The sequence below is a fragment of the Bos indicus x Bos taurus genome, chromosome 17 (assembly GCF_003369695.1).
Source record: "Bos indicus x Bos taurus breed Angus x Brahman F1 hybrid chromosome 17, Bos_hybrid_MaternalHap_v2.0, whole genome shotgun sequence".
Taxonomy (NCBI): domain Eukaryota; kingdom Metazoa; phylum Chordata; class Mammalia; order Artiodactyla; family Bovidae; genus Bos; species Bos indicus x Bos taurus.
This window is the reverse complement of record NC_040092.1, coordinates 2,109,160-2,128,714: the sequence shown is the minus strand read 5'-3', so window position 1 is coordinate 2,128,714 and position 19,555 is coordinate 2,109,160. Positions and strand designations below refer to the sequence as shown.

Sequence of the window (19,555 nt, the reverse complement as noted above, 5' to 3'; positions counted from 1 at the left end):
ACCTGTATGCAGGTCAGGAAGTGACAGTTAGAACTGGACATGGAACAACAGACTGGTTCCAAATAGGAAAACGAGTACATCAAGGCTGTATACTGTCACCCTCCTTATTTAACTTTTATGCAGAGTACATCATGAGAAACGCTGGGCTGGAAGAAGCACAAGCTGGAATCAAGATTGCCAGGAGGAATATCAATAACCTCAGATATGCAGATGACACCACCCTTATGGCAGAAAGTGAAGAGGAACTAAAAAGCTTCTTGATGAAAGTGAAAGAGGAGAGTGAAAAAGTTGACTTAAAGCTCAACATTCAGAAAATGAAGATCATGGCATCTGGTCCCATCACTTCATGGCAAATAGATGGGGAAACAGTGGAAACAGTGTCAGACTTTATTTTTTGGGGTTCCAAAATCACTCCAGATGGTGACTGCAGCCATGAAATTAAAAGACGCTTACTCCTTGGAAGGAAAGTTATAACCAACCTAGACAGCATATTAAAAAGCAGAGACATTACTTTGCCAACAAAGGTCTGTCTAGTCAAGGCTATGGTTTTTCCAGTGGTCATGTATGGATGTAAGAGTTGGACTGTGAAGAAAGCTGAGCACTGAAGAATTGATGCTTTTGAACTGTGGTGTTGGAGAAGACTCTTGAGAGTCCCTTGGACTACAAGGAGATCCAACCAGTCCATCCTAAAGGAGATCAGTCCTGGGTGTTCATTGGAAGGACTGATGCTGAAGCTGAAACTCCAATACTTTGGCCACCTGATGTGAAGAGCTGACTCATTTGAAAAGTCCCTGATGCTGGGAAAGATTGAGGGCAGGAGGAGAAGGGGACGACAGAGGATGAGATGGTTGGATAGCATCACCGACTCAATGGACATGGGTTTGGATGGACTCTGGGAGTTGGTGATGGACAGGGAGGCCTGGCGTGCTGTGGTTCATGGGGTCACAAAGAGTCAGACACAACTGAGCAACTGAACTGAACTGAAGAAAAACAACAACAACAAAAAAAAAGGAAGTTTTTTAAAGGAAGTTACCAACATCTTATTGGAAAATTAAGAAAGGGTGTATGAAGTAGCAGAAAGTGTAGTAACCCTACACTTGCAATTTTTTCTTTTAAAGAATCAGAGAATTGTTTTTTGTTGCTGTTTTTAAAATTTATTATTTTTGGCTGTCGGTATTTGTTGCTTTGCTCGGGCTTTCTCTAGTTGCGTAAGTGGGGGCCACTCTTTGTTGAGGTGCTCGGGGTTCTCATTGCTCTGGCTTCTTTCTTGGAGAACGGGCTTGAGGTCCTCAGGCTTCAGTAGTTTCAGCTCTCAGGCTGCAGAGCTCGGGCTCAGTAGTTGTGGTGCATGGGTTTAGTTGCTCCGAGCATGTGGAATCTTCCCAAACCACTGGTCAAACACGCGTCCCCTGCACTGGCAAGCGGATTCTCAATCAGTGGACCACCAGGAAAGTCCACTGTACCTGCAGTTTATGAAAAGCAGAAAATGTACCTAATGAGCTGGAAGGAGAAACTGTACCTAATTAATTGAGTTATCTAGCTAAGGAGATTTCCAGCCAAACAGCCAATAGTGCTGCCTGGTTTCTTCTTGCTGCCTATAGTAAAATATGAAGGGAAATTAAAAAAAAAAAAAAAAAAAAAGCTTTAAGCAAAAGACTATTGAAAAAGGAGACAGAACTTGCTGATTTGGAAATTTTCCAGTCTTTTAAGATGACAGAAGATGCTAAAATTAATGGCTCTCAAGCAAAGACCATATACAGGGCATTGAGGTAAGGTGGTCTAAATATAACATTGTACATCACCTATACGTCAGTTCTTAAAAAAAATTTTTTTTAAATAAAGGTGGTCTAAAGATGAGTGACTGTAAAATTTTTTGTTAAGACTCAGAAAGGTGGAAGGGGATGCTTCATGGCATTATCCAGTCAGGCCAATGCCCTCCAAAGAGTTTAGGGGTGTCACTCAGAGATCATTTAAGTCACACAATCGGACTTCTACCAAGTTTCAGGGTGTTATCCCTCAGCTATCTCAGCAGAAAACCAAGACAGAGTAGGCCTTATTATGAAGACATGTATGATTGTGGCTTTGGAGTTGGGTGCTTTGGCATGGACACCAGTAAGATTATCAGGAGACACACCAAGTTTCTAAGATAACATATTTAAGTTCAGCTTGTACAATAGTACAAAAATAGTACAGCAATAGTACAAAATAAGAGAGCTCTGGACTTCTACCTTCACCAAGCAGGAAGCAGGCTAGGCAGACTGTTTCAATGTAACCATATACTACCCACCTTTCATGCAATGGAATCATGTCAGTGGGCAGAATTAAAAATTCAGAGACTGAAGCCTAGGAAGTTTCCAGGCCTTAAATCCTAATCAAAGGACTGCCAACAAGAACCCGTGGGATTTCAGAACTGCTACTGTTGACTCCCATCTCCCCTCCCCTTTCTGGAACAGGAGTGTCTATGAAGGTTATCTATGCCTGACCCACCACTATATGTTGGCTGTGAAAGTGAGCAGATTAACTCTTTTGTTCACAGATCCTCAGGTCTAGAGGAACTACACTTGTTTAATTTGAACTGTTGTGTTGGAGAAGACTCAAGAGTCTCTTAGACTGCAAGGAGATCAAACCAGTCAATCCTAAAGTAAATCAGTCCTGCATATTCATTGGAAGGACTGATGCTGAACCTGAAGCTCCAATACTTTGGCTACCTGATGCGAAGAACTGACTCACTGGAAAAGACCCTGATGCAGGAAAGATTGAAGGCGGGAGGAGCAGGGGACGACAGAGGATGAGATAACCATCTGATGGTGATGGCATCACCAACTCAATGGACTTGAGTTTGAGCAAGCTCCTGGAGTTGATGATGGACAGGGAAGCCTGCAGCCTGGCGTGCTGCAGTCCATGGGGTCACAAAGAGTAGGACACAACTGAGTGACTGAACACTTGAGATACTGCACAACTGGACCCTGATCCATATCTGGACCTGACTTAGATGACAAGGTCCTGAACTTCAAGTTAATGCTATAATGGATAAAATCTTTGAAAGCATTGGCAGGAAAATGCATTTGGGACATAGAAGTATGTAAACAGTTTGTGGCTATGTGTGTCCACGTGACTTTAAATTATGTACACAAATCCTTTCCTTCAAGGGTGCACCTTATACTCCCCTTCACATGTGGGCTGGACTTCGTGGCTCACTTCTAATGTTAGAATATTGTAGAAATGAAAATGAAGTGTCTGAGACTAGGTCATAAAAGGCACTGCAGCCTTCTTGCTTATCCTTTGGATCACTCACTCTAGAAGCCAGCTTAGTCGAATCTTGAGAACACTCAGGTAGCCCAGTACAAGCCCAGGTGAAAGAACTGAGGCTTTCTCCCAACAGCCAACAAGGAAACTGGTTTCAATAGCTATGTGAGTAAGCCATCTTGGAAGGAAATCCACCAGCCCATGTCAAGACTTCAGATGATGGCAATCTCATGAAACCCTGGGCCAGAACACTCAGCTGAATTATACCTGGATTCCCAACTTTCAGCAGCATATGAGATAATATTGTTTTAAGCTGTTAGTTTGGGGTAATTTGTTATGCAGCAGTAGTTCATTAATGCACTGCCAACTTTGGGCGATGTCTTTATCCAGGGGTACCTGTCCATTTAGTCCAATTTTAGCCAGAATCTGCTAAGTCAAATACCCCACCCTTGATCTGACCACCCTCAGTATCAGCTCAAATTCCTTATCACTCACCTCAGTATCTTATCAGCCTTGCAAGGATCCTCAGTTGAGCCAGAACCCACCCTCACCCTTATGGTCCTCTGAGTAAGTTTCCACCCACTGACACCCACCCTGTTGCCTCCGTCTCCCAGTCTCTCTCTGCAACCTCATGGACCCACCCTGTTCCTTAGCTGTAAGTCCCAGCTGTGTCCCTGCTGGAGTAAGACTTAAGCTCAACCTCTCTCCCCGATTATAAGACCCCACTGTAGTACTCTTACCTTGAATAAAGTTTTTCTTACCACCTTTAATAGTGCTATGAATAATTTTTTAACATTTCCAAGTTCTGTTACTAGGAATTACTCTCAAAGGAATATTTTTATACCTTTACTTTTTATACTATATTAATTTTGGGGAACAGATTTCTAGAATTAAAACATTTCACGTTTTTACCATACAAACAGAAAATATCTTTTAAAATATATTTATGTATCTTAAAAAAAAAAACCCATGTAGTAATCTGAAAAGGTTGTGTATATAGACATGTCAGTGTATATACACACATACCCTTAGAGCTCCAAGGAAAATTGAATTCTCAGTAAACTATAAATTAAAACATTCAGCCTGCAAACAGTGAAATCTTTGGAATTAACTGGCCAAAAATCATAGTGAATGAAATTTTAATTAAAAAAATGTATACATAAAAATATTTGGGATTCGGACAAAACTGCTGTTTAAATAAAGGTAGGTCAAGTCCTAAACCCTTTATAAAAAAAAAAAGAAATACTCAGTATCATGTAATAACCTATAATGGAAAAGAACCTAAAAAAGAATAGATATGTATCTGCATAACTAAATCACTGATATACATCTGAAACACAACGCTGTAAATCAAATATATTTCCATAAAAACCTGTAAAGAAAGCTTTTAAAATACAAGGTTATTAAAAAAATCCTAAAGAAAGTAGAAGGTATATATGAATTGAAACAAAAATAGAAAACAACAAAAATAAAACTTGTTGGGATAATAAAACAAGAGCTGCTTCTTGGAAAAAGAAAATCAGAAACATTGATACAACTGTGGCAAATCTAATAAGGGGAAGAGGAAGTTAACTCCAATACTAGAAATGAGAAATGGAATGAGATTCTGAGAGGATAATATTCAACCCTGAGTGGAATTACTTTTGTTTCAGGAAAGGTCCAGTCAAGCAAAAACCTGGGGAAAGAAAGGGAGGAAGGAAGGAAAGAAAGAGGAAGAAAGATAGGGGAAGAAAGGAAAGGACAAAGAAAGAAAAGTAATGTCTCAACAGATGTTGTAAACTGTCCAATAAAACAATTCTCTTTAAATTCTAAAAACAGAAACAGAAATTTATTAAGCCATATACTCATTGCCTTTGATGGTACTAAAAACAAGAAAACCCATTAACACATCTGTTTAGAAGTCCTGGCCAACATAAGATTATTTTAAAAATCTAAAAATATGCCATGTTATTTGTAAAAAGACAGACAGCAGAAATAATTTTTAAAAAACATTTTATTTCTATAAATACTAATTTTACTTACAATTTTTTGGCAACATTAATAAAATAATAAATTTTATCTGAAAGAACAAGCAAAATAGACAAGGAAATTCACAAAGGGCAATAACAAAATAGTAATCTTGACAGATATTCAATATATTTGTAAACAAAACAAAGTGACATTGCCTTAAAAAAATATAGAGGTATCAATAGAAAAACAGAGAAAGCTCCTCAAAGAACTCAACTCACTATTAACTATCTTTTATTTGCAGGCACAGAAACTGACTCAAGTTAATTCTAAGATGCAAAGCCCTGATGTTATTATCTCTTCTGTTTTTTGTGTGTGAAAATCTAGGAAATTTAGGCTGGAGAGGGAAGAAGAGGGTAGAGACATAAAGTGCCTTTAAGGAGGAGGAGGAAAGGGAGGGGGTTGGAGATTTCATTGTGTGATTTTAACAACATTGGTGAAGATCAAACAAGGGAGGTAGCAAGCCATGCAGGCCTAGGGGAAGAGCATTTCCAGAACAGCAGTTGCAAAGTCTTTGGATGGGGAAGAAATGGAATTTGCTTGAGGAAAAGCAAGGCCAGTGTTGTCAACAGTGCACCAGTGGGGAAAATAGTGGAGTAGAACGACAGAGAACGGAGAGAGGAGGTAGTCAGGGACCATATCACTGGAACCTTTTTAGTTGGCAATAAATACAACTCGTACTCCTTAGGAGCATATTCAGAGCAAACAACAGTAACAGTGTCGATAATACTAAGCAACAGTAAAAACACCTAACTAAAACATTTCACATTTTTACTATAGAAATAGAATAAAGGAGATAAGTATGCAACAGTCTGCACATTTATTTATACACAGACGTTTTCACCTGAGACCAGAACACACACACACACACTCTTTCTACACCTAAAGAAAGTGGTTTAAGCTGACACTTAGCAAAGTGCTTTGGCCCAAGCAAACTAACTGGAAAGGCCTAGTAAAATATTCAAAGTGCAAATCAATCAAGCACTGAGTAAATAAGTACAATAGAATTTATACTCTAAATTACCTAAAATGCAGACAATATGCTCACTACAGCTTGGTCATTTGTATCCTTCCTCTCCAGCTCTGAGAGGGACACTAACCCCTTGGTGATTATCACTTTCCAGCATTTTGTGAAAGCTTAGAGAATTTAAATAAATTGAGGAGGGGGAAAAAAAAAAGTGGGGAGAGATAAAGAGGATGAGAAAGGAAGAGGAAAAGGAGAGATTTCTCCTGGCATAGGTCTATAGCCAGGATCCCAGGTTCCTTGAATGGTGCACAGAGATTGCTAGGTATCTGTGCCAGAAGTGGAGAAGGGATGGCATTAAAACATGCCTAAGGAGACTCAACTCCAGGAACCCACAGAGGCAGCCAAGTGTGCTGGTGTTCAGGAACCAATACTTGGAGGGTACCCCGCAGGTCTGTTAAAGAGCCCTTGGAGACTGCAAGAAAAAAGGTCTCCACAACTATAATCACAGATTAGATAGTTGGATAGATTAGAGGAAGGATAATAACCCTATGACCTGATAATTACTGAAATAAACGAGACAATTCCTGCACATCAGACTGTGTCAAGTAAGACCGAAACTCAGTATTAGTTTGATAACATAGGAAATCACACACACAAAGAATTAACTGTTAACTGTAATACATTCATGTCCAAGGCAAGATAAGATACAAAACTGAAAACTTCACATGTTCAACTAGGGTAAGACACATGTAACTGGAAAAAGTAAGGAAAAGTTCTATAAAGGGTTTAATCACCCTGGACCCTTTTTATCCACTACATTTACTATTCTCGGACAACTCCATCGTAGCTTAAGGGTAAGAGAACAAAATTTAGCCCAATTCATAAACTGAACAGATTCCCTGTGTTTGATCCTTTTCAGTTAAAACTATGGGTCCAGTACAGATCAAACTGGATGTCAAGGCTTTTTTCCTTGGGAATCTTAACTTGCTTTACTACTGTGACTGAGACAGATATGGCTACCTCACTCTGACTAAAGGCCAGCCAAATGGGAAAGGGGATGGAATGAATCAAATTCCCCTTTTGATCACTCAACAGGAGGTCCACAAGCACCAGGCTTCATTCTATTAACTATCTCTGCTTCTCCAACTGCAGTCAATGATACACAGGGGCCTGCTTGATGCTTACAGGGGCCCCTAACCAAACACAGGCATTTTAATGGTTGGCTTCCTTAGCTGTCCCTGGGCTAGGTAAAGACACTCTGAGACAGTGTTCCTTCAGCCTTGGCTCCATGCCTGGAGTGAATGTGTGCCTCTTACTCAACTGGGACAAGAAGCCACAGCTCTCCGCTGACTACCCTGTGTCTGGTCCAAACTCACATCACAGCTTCTCCATCAACTTCTCCACACCAGGCTTTTGGAGCCAGGTTATCTTAGATCAGCACAACAGAGGCACTTCGGAGAGTTCAGCAGCACATGGGACCATACCATAACAAAGCCATTCCAATCTGGCTATATAGTTAATACTGAGATCTTCAAGGCATGAAAACAGTTGAAAATTACGTTGCTAAACACTCTACAGATTATATATATAGTAGAGCTTTGGAACTTACAAATAACATGAAATACCAAAATAAATAGGTTGTTACTTTTCCTCTCTCATTCTCTCTCTCACACATGTACACACACGCACACACACATACTTTTTACGTGTTAAGACAATTATATGAAAAACAGGTAATATCATTTTTAAAAAACATCTCAACATTCAGATCAAACAAAATTGTACTTCATGAATTAAAAAAAAAACACACACACAAATTACCCATTGGTTTCACTATATTTGATACTATTGAATAATGCTATAATTTGCATTTATTATTTTTAATGGGGTTTTTAACTTTGACTGAAATACTTGCTTCAGACTTACTGAAAGTAGAATTAACAGGGTTTTTTTGAACTCCTACTTTTAGATTTGGGGGGTGATGGTTCAGAATCAGATATGTTCACAGTAATGGATGCTACTTCCACCAATCCTGGTTGAAGAGGTTCCAGTGATACCTGAATAACAACTTTTGTTTCAGGAGGTAATCCTTCTAGCTGCTTAGGCTTCTTAAACATTTGATGACACTGGGTCTTGTGCTCCATTTTCTCTTTGAAAGTTAAAAACTGTAGCCGACATTTGGAACACTGGTGAAAACTCTTTTCCCAGTGCCCTCTATAATGACACATGTATGGTGTTGCAGTTTTAAAAATTTTGAGACAAAAGGGGCAAAGTAAATTCTTAGTGTTACCATGGTATGCTCTGAAATGTGCATCCACATCTGCAAAGACTGATGATCTGTAACTGCAAACCTGGCATACATAGGGCATTTCACCAGGCTTATGATTGTCTTTCATGTGCTGTAAGAGAACCTGATCTGTCTCAAAGGACAATTCACAGATTTTACAGACTGTGGAGGGCTCCTGGGAAGTGTGGACACTTTCAATGTGACACTGCAGCTGGAATGGGGTGGGAAACTGGCGGTGGCAGTGCTGGCAGGTGGTGTGGTTTTTCCAGCTGTCACCTCTCTGCCTCTCAAGTTCCAAATGGTGCTTCATGTGATTCATAAACTTGAGATTTTTTAGAACTTTCAAGCAGCTGAGGCATTTAAAGGCTGTGTGAGTCTTCGGTTCTGGCTGCCCATCTCCTATATGCTGTCCATAGTAGAAGTCACGAAGTAACACTATCAGATTGCCTTCTGTGGGATCAACAATCTTTTTTTGACTTGCTAAACTTGGAAAGTCACTTTTTGTCAGTCCATTTTCCCCTAAAGGACTTACAGGCTTGCAATGAACATTGTCCTTTGCAAAAGCTGTTGGACAAGGTTCTCCATTCTGAACATGGCTTAATGAGGTATGAACACTGTCTGGTTTGCTTTGCTGAGTAGTCAAAAAATTTTGCTGAAAAATACCTGAAGGGGACAAAGCTAAAGAATGTTCCCCTATAATTCCATCACTGAGTTTAGGCCTTTTGGGATTTGTGCTATTTGTTTCAGAAGTGGAAAGTCGCTTTGATACACGAGGACTTTTATTCATATCTCCTGCAGAAACTGTTGTTTCTACTGGATGCTGCAATGAACTTGTGAAGGTAATCAAAGGAGAACATAACTCTGAAAAGCTATTAGGCACTATTTGTGGTGAAATATTTTTATAATCAGGTTTAGACAAAGGCTCAATAATAATAGGACTATCTGTTGATCTTGATTCAGAGTCAGAAACTGGCAAGACAATCTTTGCTTCGGATGTACGAGTCACATGACTAACAGGCTGTAATTTGTGAGCATTATCTTTCCTGAAGTGACCATACCTTTTTCTCCTTGAACATGAACCTGGGGTAACTCTGTTCAATATGTTTGAAACGACTGGTTTTGAATTTGAGGTCATTCCAACAAAGATCAGATCAGCATCTTCATTTACATGTTCCACTCCAACAAAGATCAGTTCAGCATCTTCATCATCTACTTGTTTGGTTTCTCCTACGCTTTTCTGTGGTTCTGGCTCTTGGTCTTCTTCACATAACATACATGGTGGTTCCATATTTTAAATACTTTTTTATTTTTGAAGGATGTGGCCACAAGTCCCAGTGCTTCCTTTATATAAACTGCCACCTAAGTAAAAACATACTACATATTAGTTAAGTACAGAAAAATGCGCTATTTAATTATCTCCAAAACTCTAGGGTAGTTATAAACACCCTTATCTTACAGATAAAGACACTGAGTGTCAAAGAGACTAAATGACAGCTGAAAAACCTATGACTACAAGTCTTCATGACTCGAGAATCATAGCTTTGTCCCATGTTGATTTTAATCTCTTCTATTTAAAAAAAGAAAGGGAAAAAAAAACCCAACAACACTGATCATTAGGTGAAATCACATGTAAAGGATGAGTATTTAAAAGAATCAGCTATTCAATGGCATCTTGTTTTGTAGTAAAATTGGAAGAAAACATATCTTAAATGCACATTACAACTGATTCACACAGACTAATTTCATAAATGTTAATACAGAAAATAGGTAGCAAATTCAAAGTATAAAGTATCTATACATAGTCAACAAACAGCATAATTCAATGTCAAGCAGTTAACACAGGCCTAGCAAATTGAGAATGAATTCTCTTGATAATCTCACCCCAATTCCACACTGATATATCCTAAATTTCTCCCTCTAATCCTGACTAAACTTAAATCCAACAATGCTTCATCCTTCACTCCACATGTTTCTTCCCCACATAGCAGGCAGTGATGCCAGTATTTCTCTAATACCAATATCAGACAGAGACATCACACACACACACACAACCGATATCCCTTATGAATATAGAGGCAAGCTGCTGCTGCTAAGTCACTTCAGACGTGTCCAACTCTGTGTGACCCCATAGACGGCAGCCAACCAGGCCCCCCTCCCCTCCCCCCGCCGTCCCTGGGATTCTCCAGGCAAGAACACTGGAGTGAGTTGCCATTTCCTTCTCCAATGCATGAAAGTGAAAAGTGAAAGGGAAGTCACTCAGTCGTGTCCGACTCTTCGAGACCCCATGAACTGCAGCCCACCGGCTCCTCTGTCCATGGGATTTTCCAGGCAATAGTACTGGAGTGGGATGCCATTGCCTTCTCCGATAAAGGCAAGAGTCCTCAACAAAATACTGGCAAACAAAATCTAACAATATATAAAAAAGATTATATACTATGATCACGTGGGATTTATGGAGGTATGCAAAGTTGGTTCATTATATGAAAGTCAATCAACATTATGCCATTTTAATAGAATAAGGACAAAAAACACATCTGCCTGAAGAAAAAGAATTTCCCTGAATCTAGCACCTTTTCATAATAGGGGTTAAAAAAAACACTTAATAACTAAGAATAGAAGAGAACTTTCTCAATCAAAGGGTACCTGTAAAAGACCCACAGCTAACATCATACTTAATAACAAAAAACTGAAAGCTTTCCCTCTGCTGCTAAGTCACTTCAGTCATGTCCGACTCTTCGCGACCCCATAGACAGCAGCCCACCAGGCTCCCCCGTCCCTGGGATTCTCCAGGCAAGAACACTGGAGTGGGTTGCCATTTTATTCTCCAGTGCATGAAAGCGAAAAGTGAAAGTGAAGTCGCTCAGTCGTGTCTGACTCTTAGCGACCCCATGGACTGAAGCCTACCAGGCTCCCCTATCCATGGGATTTTCCAGCCAAGAGTACTGGAGTGGGGTGCCATTGCATTCTCCGATAGCACAAGGAGCTATATTCATATCTTGTGATAAAGAATAATGGAAAAGGATATAAAAAAAATTGTGCGTGCATGTGTGTGTGTGTATACACATGAAGGAAAGGAAAGGTAAAGGGAAGGAAAGGAAAGGACAACTCTTGGCAAGCACGTACAGAAACTGGATCCTAACTGCTACAGCAAACAGTATAAAGGCTCCTCGAAAAATTAAAAACAGAACTACCACATGATTCAGCAATTCCACTTCTGGACATAAATTCAAAAGAAGTTAACATGGGGTCTTGAGATATTTGCACAGCCATGCTCACAGCAGCACTAATCACAACAACTAAGAGGTGGAAGCATCTAAATGTCCATCAAATATGATATATACATACAATGAAACATTATTTGGCCATATAAAAGAAATTCTGCCACATGCTACAACATGCATGATCCTTTAAGACATCAAGCTAAATGAAATAAGCCAGTCATAAAAAGACAAATACTGTATGTTTCCACTTATATGAAATATCTAACACAGTCAAGCAATAGAAAGGAAACAAAGGAGAACGATGGATTCCAGGGTCTAGGGAAACAGGGAAGAAAAGAGGAGTTGTTGTTTAACGGGACAGGTGATGGGTATAGAGTTTCAATTTTGTAAGATGAAAAGGTGTAGAGATCTGTTTCATAACAGTGTGATAAGGAATTCCCTGGTAGTTCAGAGGTTAGGACTGCACGATTTCCTATCAGGGGCCTGGGTATGATCCTCAACCAGGGAACTATCATGCAGGCTGCATAGCACAGCTAGAACAATGACAACAGCAACAAAATAACACTGTGACTATGTATGTGTGTGTGTGTTAGTTGCTCAGTCGTGTCCACCTCTTTGCGTCCCCATGGAGTGTAGCCCACTAGGCTCCTTTGTCCATGGGATTCTCCAGGCATTGGAGTGGGTTGCCATTTCCTTCTTCAAAAAGGCTAATGAAAGCGTGTGAAATATTTAGCATGTAAAAATGGTTAAAATGGTAAAATTTAAGTTACATGTTTTTTTACAACAATAAAAGAAAAAAAAAATTTAAAAACCAGGAAAAGAATTTGAACAGACATTTCACCAAAGATGATATACAAATGGCCAACTATCACAAAAAATACTGCTTAACATCATTCAGTCAGTTCAGTTCAATTGCTCAGTTGTGTCCGACTCTTTGCGACCCCATGAATCGCAGCACGCCAGGCCTCCCTGTCCATCATCAACTCCCAGAGTTCACCCAGACTCGTGTCCATAGAGTCAGTGATGCCATTCAGCCATCTCATCCTGTCATCCCCTTCTCCTCCTGCCCATCATTAGGAAAATGTAAATCAGTCTCAGTATCAAAAAGAGGAATAATAACAAGTGCTGCAGAGGATGTGGAGAAAAGGAATCTTCATATATTGTTGATGTAATTGCTGTAAAATGGAACAACCACTTTGGAAAAGTGGTTTGTCAGTACCTCTAAAATTAAATATAGAGTAGCCATAAACATGAACGTGAAGTCGCCCAGTCGTGTTCGACTCTTTGCGACCCCATGGACTGTAGCCTACCAGGCTCCTCTGTCCACGGGATTTTCCAGACAATAGTACTGGAGTGGATTGCCATTTCCTTCTCCAAGGGATCTTTCCAACCCAGGGATTGAACCCGGGTCTCTCGTGTTGTAGACAGACACTTTACCGTCTGAGCCACCAGGGAAGTAGAGTAGCCATATGATCCAGCAATTTCACTCTTTTGTATATATCCATAAAAACTGAAAATGTTAAGTCCATACAAAAAACAATGTTCACCGCAACATTACTCACAATAGCCACAAAGAGTACACCATCCAAATATTATCCATTAATTGATGAATGGATAAATAAACTGGTATATGCTCACAATGGACTACATGTAAGCCATATACCATATTCATATACCATATTCAGCCATAAAAAAACATGCACTGCTATACATCCATGAAATGGATGAATCTTGAAAATACATGAACTATGGGACTTCCCTGGAGATCCAGTGTTTAAGACTCTGCACAGGTTCCATCCCTGGGCTGGGAACTAAGATCCCACATGCCACATAGCTAAATAAATAAATATTTTAAAAGAAAATATGATATCTGAATAAAGCCAGACACAAAGGTCACACATTGTATGCGGGAGAACTGTAGGTAGAAGAGAAGCAGGGAAGAGAAGCATTCTGTAATCCAAATGAAAAATTTTTTTCGGAGAGGAGGAAATGAACTACTCTGATAAAGGCTGCCAATAAATTAAATAAAATAAAAACTAAAAATTCACCACTGAGTTAAACATTTGGAATTCACTGATGACCTTGACAAGAGTGGACTTAAAGGAAAATGAGAGAATTGGAGACATAAAATTCTACAAACAATTCTGTAGAAGTCTATAAAAAGCAAATATGCAATAAAATAAGCAGAAGCAGGATGTGTCACCAAAAGACGGATTTTTAACGAGAGGTGACATTATAGTCAGTCTGTTTGCTGATGGGAACCATCCAGAGAAACAGAAAACTTAATCCAGGACAAAGAAGAGACTTGCTAGAATATCACTGAATAAACAAGAATTAAGTAGATCTAGCACACAAGAAGTGTACACAAGCCAAATAATTTGCTCACAGTAACAGTACTGAGATCATATGAAGAAAGGTTGGCATGTTGGATTATTGGGTATGGTAGCCAGCCTTCAAGATGACCCCAAGTGAATCACACCTCCTGATATTCCCACCCCTGTGTAGTTCTCTCTCAAACTATCACAGGGTGGACCTGTGAGACTAAGCAAATACAGAAGTGAAGATGTGTAACTTCTGAAACAGACTCTGCACTTCATCTTGGGTGCAAGTTCTTTGCTGAATCACTCATTCTGGGAAAAGACAGCAGCCTCCACACGAGCAGCCCCTTGGAGAGGCCCACAGAGGGAGGAACTGAGGCCTCATGAGTACAGCCAAGTGAGAGAGCTTAGATTCAACAAGCCAAGTCTTCAGAGGTTGCCAAACCAGATAAAAGCTTGACTACAACCTCAGGAGAGACCCTGAGGCTAAACTACCCAACTGGATTCTAGACCAAGAGATAACAAATGTTAAGTTCTTTCAAACTATTCAATTTTGAGATAATATGTACAACACAAACACTTCGAGTTATAATATCATTCACATCATACTTACACACAGAACAGTTCTCCTATAAATATGGCAAAAATTAAAAAACACAAAACAAACCAAAACACCTAAAAACAGGAGTTGCCTGGCAGTCCAGTGGTTAGGACTCAGCCCTCTCACTGCCAAGATCCTGTGTGCGATCCCTGGTTGGGGAACTAATATCCTATGAAGCCACATCGTGTGACCAAAACAAAACATGGCAACATTGATGTGCTGTGAAGGTCAAAGCTGTACCAGCAATAGATAACTATACAACAGAGCTGTAGGCACAAGTTGCTGGGCATAGAGCTACCTATGATCTTGTTTACTGGCATGAAATGAACTGAGATGGTCCCTTGCCCCCATCCTGTGGAGTTCAATTATTTAATGAAATAAAGCCCTTAAGGGTACAGAAATGAGCAAGTAATCCCATGTAAACATGTTAAATCACAACATATTTTCTCTGAATGAACCACTTTATTCATTTATTCATTTGGCCATGCTGCTCGGCTTGTGGGATCCCAGTTCCCTGACCAGAGTTTGAACCCAGACCACTGCAGTGAAAGCCCACAATCCTAACCACCAGGCCACCAGGGAACTCCCACACCTTCATTACTTTGATTTGGTAGCTAAAACCTTAGGATATGTGCACTGCCTCATTTTAGCCTCACCAAGTGGTAGGAGTCAGCTCTACACAGCTTAAAACCCATGGTGCTCTTACGTTTTTTCTTTCAAGACCGCAGGAGAAAGCAAGCCACCAGCCTCCCTGCCTGTTTTTAAGGCTGCAACTCAGAGAGCTTCAGAGTGACCTGAAACCATGATTGCCCTGAAGTCACCACCCACAATCAGGGTCAGCTAATCCCCAATCAGGAGAACTCTCTCTCAACAGCAACGTGTCAGCCCATGAATGAAAGGAGAAAAACGGAAGGCAAGAAAGACGCAACTTTGTTCCTTATTGTAAAGATGTCCGTCACCTTACCTCAGGGGCACACTGAAAATCGAGCGCTTCAGACTTCCCAGGCAGGAGAAGGTCACATCCTGGGGGGGGGGGCAGAGGGAAAGGTCAGGGTGAGTCACGTGTTCCAGGAATGTTCTATCCCCCAGGCCCTACCTGGTCCTACCCTAGGGATGCTGACCAGGCGTCTCACACTCAACCAGCGCAAGTGATTGAACTCCTCTTCCCTGAGCTTCTTCCTCCCACCTCCCTTCTCTCAGTAACAAACAAATACCTGCCAACTTCCCGAACCAAAGGCCTGAATCTCGGGCCCCCAGGGACAGGGGCAGCCCTGGAGTCCGAGGAGAGGCAGAGGAAACAGGAAAACGACCAAGGCGCCGCGGCAGTGAGGAGGCCACTAGATCAATTTTTTTTTTTTTTTTTTAATTGCTGCGCCCGCCTGACTGTGCCTGGGTCCAGAACCGGGTCGGGCCCGAGTCACAAACCCGCCGTGAAGATTTGTGTGTGTGTGTTTAAATATATTAGGTTCCACAGGAGACCCGGGCGGGGGCCGGGGGCCTGACAGGCCCTTCCCCGAGCTGGCTCGTCCCACCCCCGGGGAAGGAAGGCTGCCGGAGAGCAGCGCCCGCCCAGACTAGAGAGGGGAGAGGGCGAAAGGGGCCTCGCGGACTGTGGGCCCGGCCGCACGCTCCCTCCTGAGGGCCCGCGGGCCCTCACAGGCCGCCCCGCCGAGCAAGGCCCCGCGCGCGTGGGGACCCGAGAAACCCTCCCCTCGGCCCTCAGACTCTGCTTCGGCCGCACCACGCCCCAGTCCTTACCGGTCCCCGTTGGCGGCGGTGCCAGAACTGCCGGCAGCTCACCGGGCCCTAGGCGGTCCCCGGGTTAAGCCCGTGGGGACGACGCCTCCTCAGGCCTGGGGCGCCGCCGCAGCTGCCCCTACAGGCGCGCCCGCTGCCACCGATGATTGGCTGCCAGGTGTCGGCGCCTGCAATCTGATTGGCCGCGAGACCGAGTTGGGCGCATGCGCGCGCTGTGGCACCTCTGGCGGCAACCGCTGGGGGCGCGGTCAGGCTGAACCTGAATCCCAAGAGTCTTGGGTTTGTCAAGATTGCGCAGCTCACCGAAGAAAATAAAAAACAGATTGCACAGTCGCCAGGGCACAGGGCTGAGAGCGGCATCCGAGTCTACCAGGGGAGTCCAGTGATGGTGTCCAGCATTCACAGCCCTCAGGGGTGACCTGCCCCTTGCTTAAGGAACTTGACCGTACACCTGGGTCTTGAAGCCCCTCCTCTTGGAATTCCATTTGGATCAATGCAGGGCAGCCTGCCCCTGTTTTTGCACAGCCTATAGTGAGCTGAGAATGAGCTTTACTTCTTTTTTCAATTTTAGAGCCTTACACTTTTTAATGGCTGAGGAAAAACCGAAAAGAATATTATTTTCTGACGTGAAAATTGTGTGAAATTCAATTTTCAGAGTCCTTAAAGTTGGAACAGGGACTTGCCAATTCCTTTGGTGATTGTCTATGGCTGCAAACTTGATTAATCGCCACAGATCATATTCGCAAAGGCTAAAGTATTTCTTTTTTGGCCCTTTACAGAGTCTTTTTTAAATGCCCTGTTCTGCTGGAAGTCTCCTGGTAGTCATATGGGGGAATAAAGTTTTGGTTTTGTTACAATATTTTCTTCTCTATTATACTCATTTTCATTCTTTATCAGTTTCATTCCTTCTTATCGCTATAAGTTTGTTCTGTTGCTCATCTTTACAACTTTTTGAGATAGTTGTTTGTAACTCTCCTTTCTCTTATATGTAATGCTGTACGTTTACCTTAATTCATTGTTGTTGTTCAGATCCTCAGTCATGTACGACTCTTTGCAACCCCATGGACTGCATGCAGCACACCAGGCTTCCCTGTCCTTCACTATCTCCTGGAGTTTGCTCAAACTCATGTCCATTGAATTGGTGATACTATCCAACCATCTCATCCTTTGCTGCCCACTTTTTCTCCTGCCCTCAGTCTTTCCCAGCATCAAGGTCTTTTACAATGAGTTGGCTTTTCACATCAGGTGGCCAAAGTATTGGATCTTCAGCTCAGTATCAGTCATTCCAGTGAATATTCAGAGTTGATTTCCCTTAGGATTGACTGGTTTGATCTCCTTGCTGTCCAAGGGACTCTCAAGAGCCTTCTCCAACACCACGGTTCAAAAGCATCAATTCTTCGGCACTCAGCCTTCTTTATGATCCAACTGTCACATCCATACATGACTGCTGGAAAAGGCATAGCTTTGACTAGATGGACTTTGTCAGCAAAGTAATGTCTTTGCTTTTTAATATGCTATCTAGGTTTATCATAGCTTTTCTTCCAAGGGGCAAATATCTTTTAATTCCATGGCTGCAGTCACCATCCACAATTATTTTGGACCCCAACAAAATAAAGTCTGTCACTGTTTCCATCGTTTCCCCTTACAAATTTAACTGTGTCCCACAATTTTTGCTGAATAGTATTTCATTATCATTCACTTCCAAGTATATCCTAATATTCTCTTCTTAAGACAAAGATTATATATTATATGGGCTTCCCTGGTCGCTCAACTGGTAAAGAACTTTCCAGCCAATGCAGGAGACACAAGAGGCCCAGGTTCAATCCCAGGTCAGGAAAATCCCCTGGAGAAAATAATGGCAATCTGCTCCAGTAGTCTTGCCTGAAAATTCCATGGAGATATATATTATGTATTAATATATTTATTGATATTTTCCAAATGAATGGCATTTTAAAAGATTTTTTTGTCAATTCCTCATTATTGCATTATGGTCAGATCACACAGTCTAAATATTATTGATCCTTTGTATTTGAAGATTTCCATTCAGTTAAGTATACCATACCTTAGATTTCCATTCCAGTGAAGTCAAAATGAAGTGGGTGTGATGTAGAGAAAATACTTGCAATGTCTAAAATGTATATATGTGAAATGACCTCCTTTAAGCCTTACAATTATTCCAGCATCTTTCAGTAGGGTACCTTTAACTAAGTTCCAGGTTTTATTTAAATTTTACCAGTTTTTCCACAAATGTTCTTTTCCAGTTTCATATTCCCATATAGGATACCGAATTGCATGAGGATATATACTGAACAGCTACAGATACCTCCTTAGCTTACTCTGATCTATAGCAGTTTCTTAAACTTTCCTTGCTTTTCATGAGTTTTGACAATTTTCATGAGTCCTTCAGAAACAGGTATTTTGCAGAATGACTCTCAATATGGGTTTGGTATGTTTCTCCTGGTTGCACTGGGGTTTACATATTTTTAGAACTATACCTGCAAGGCAATATATCTTTCTCATCACTTCCCATCAAGGATTCATACTATCAATACGACTTACCACTAGTTCCTCTGCTATAAAGTTATCTCCTTCCCCCTGACATATTCTGTTCTTTGCAAACAAGTCACTAAACCCAGCCTACACTTAGGGAGGGGCATGGACTCTCATCTTGAGGAAAATATCTAAGAGATACACAAATTACTGAATATACAAATTAATTGAAACTCATTTATAAGTAAGATCTGATTCTTCTAGCCATATCTTTTAACTGTAAATTAATTAAATTAAATTAAAGATTTAATAGGTTTCCCAAGGTGGTGCTAGTGGTAAAGAACCTGCCTGCCAATGCAGGAGACATAAAAGACATGGGTTCAATCCCTGGGTCGGGAAGATCCCCTGGAAAGGGAAATGGCAACCCACTCCAGTATTGTTGTCTGGAGAATCCCATGGACAGAGGAGCCTGGCAGGCTACAGTCCATGGGGTCGCAAAGAGTTGGACAGGACTGAAGTGACTGAGCACATGCAAAGATTTAATACCTCAGTCACACTAGCTACATTTTAACATCTCTGAAGTGGCATATTAGACAAGGAGATAGAAAACATTTTCATTGAGATTTCCCTAGTGATCTGGTAGTTAGGGCTTTGTGCTTC

At 41.3% G+C, this 19,555-nt stretch overlaps 2 protein-coding genes across 5 annotated transcripts in view; one reads left to right on the top strand and one right to left on the bottom strand.

The window, feature by feature from the left end:
- The window catches only part of LOC113907274 (immunoglobulin lambda-1 light chain-like), a 320,444-nt gene that overhangs the window by 157,331 nt on the left and 143,558 nt on the right, over window positions 1-19,555 (top strand). The window lies entirely within an intron of this gene.
- ZNF280B (zinc finger protein 280B) lies at window positions 5,229-16,542 on the bottom strand. The gene is made up of 3 exons (XM_027566208.1): window positions 16,406-16,542; window positions 15,612-15,670; window positions 5,229-9,866 (listed from the first exon to the last, which is right to left on the bottom strand). The coding sequence occupies exon 3, from the start codon at window positions 9,793-9,795 to the stop codon at window positions 8,158-8,160; it is 1,638 nt and encodes a 545-aa protein (XP_027422009.1). The 5' UTR covers window positions 9,796-9,866; window positions 15,612-15,670; window positions 16,406-16,542; the 3' UTR covers window positions 5,229-8,157.

What these genes read in the sequence shown, in the direction of transcription:
- ZNF280B (XM_027566208.1), bottom strand. Translation starts at nt 9,795, where the DNA reads ATGGAACCACCATGTATGTTATGTGAAGAAGACCAAGAGCCAGAACCA.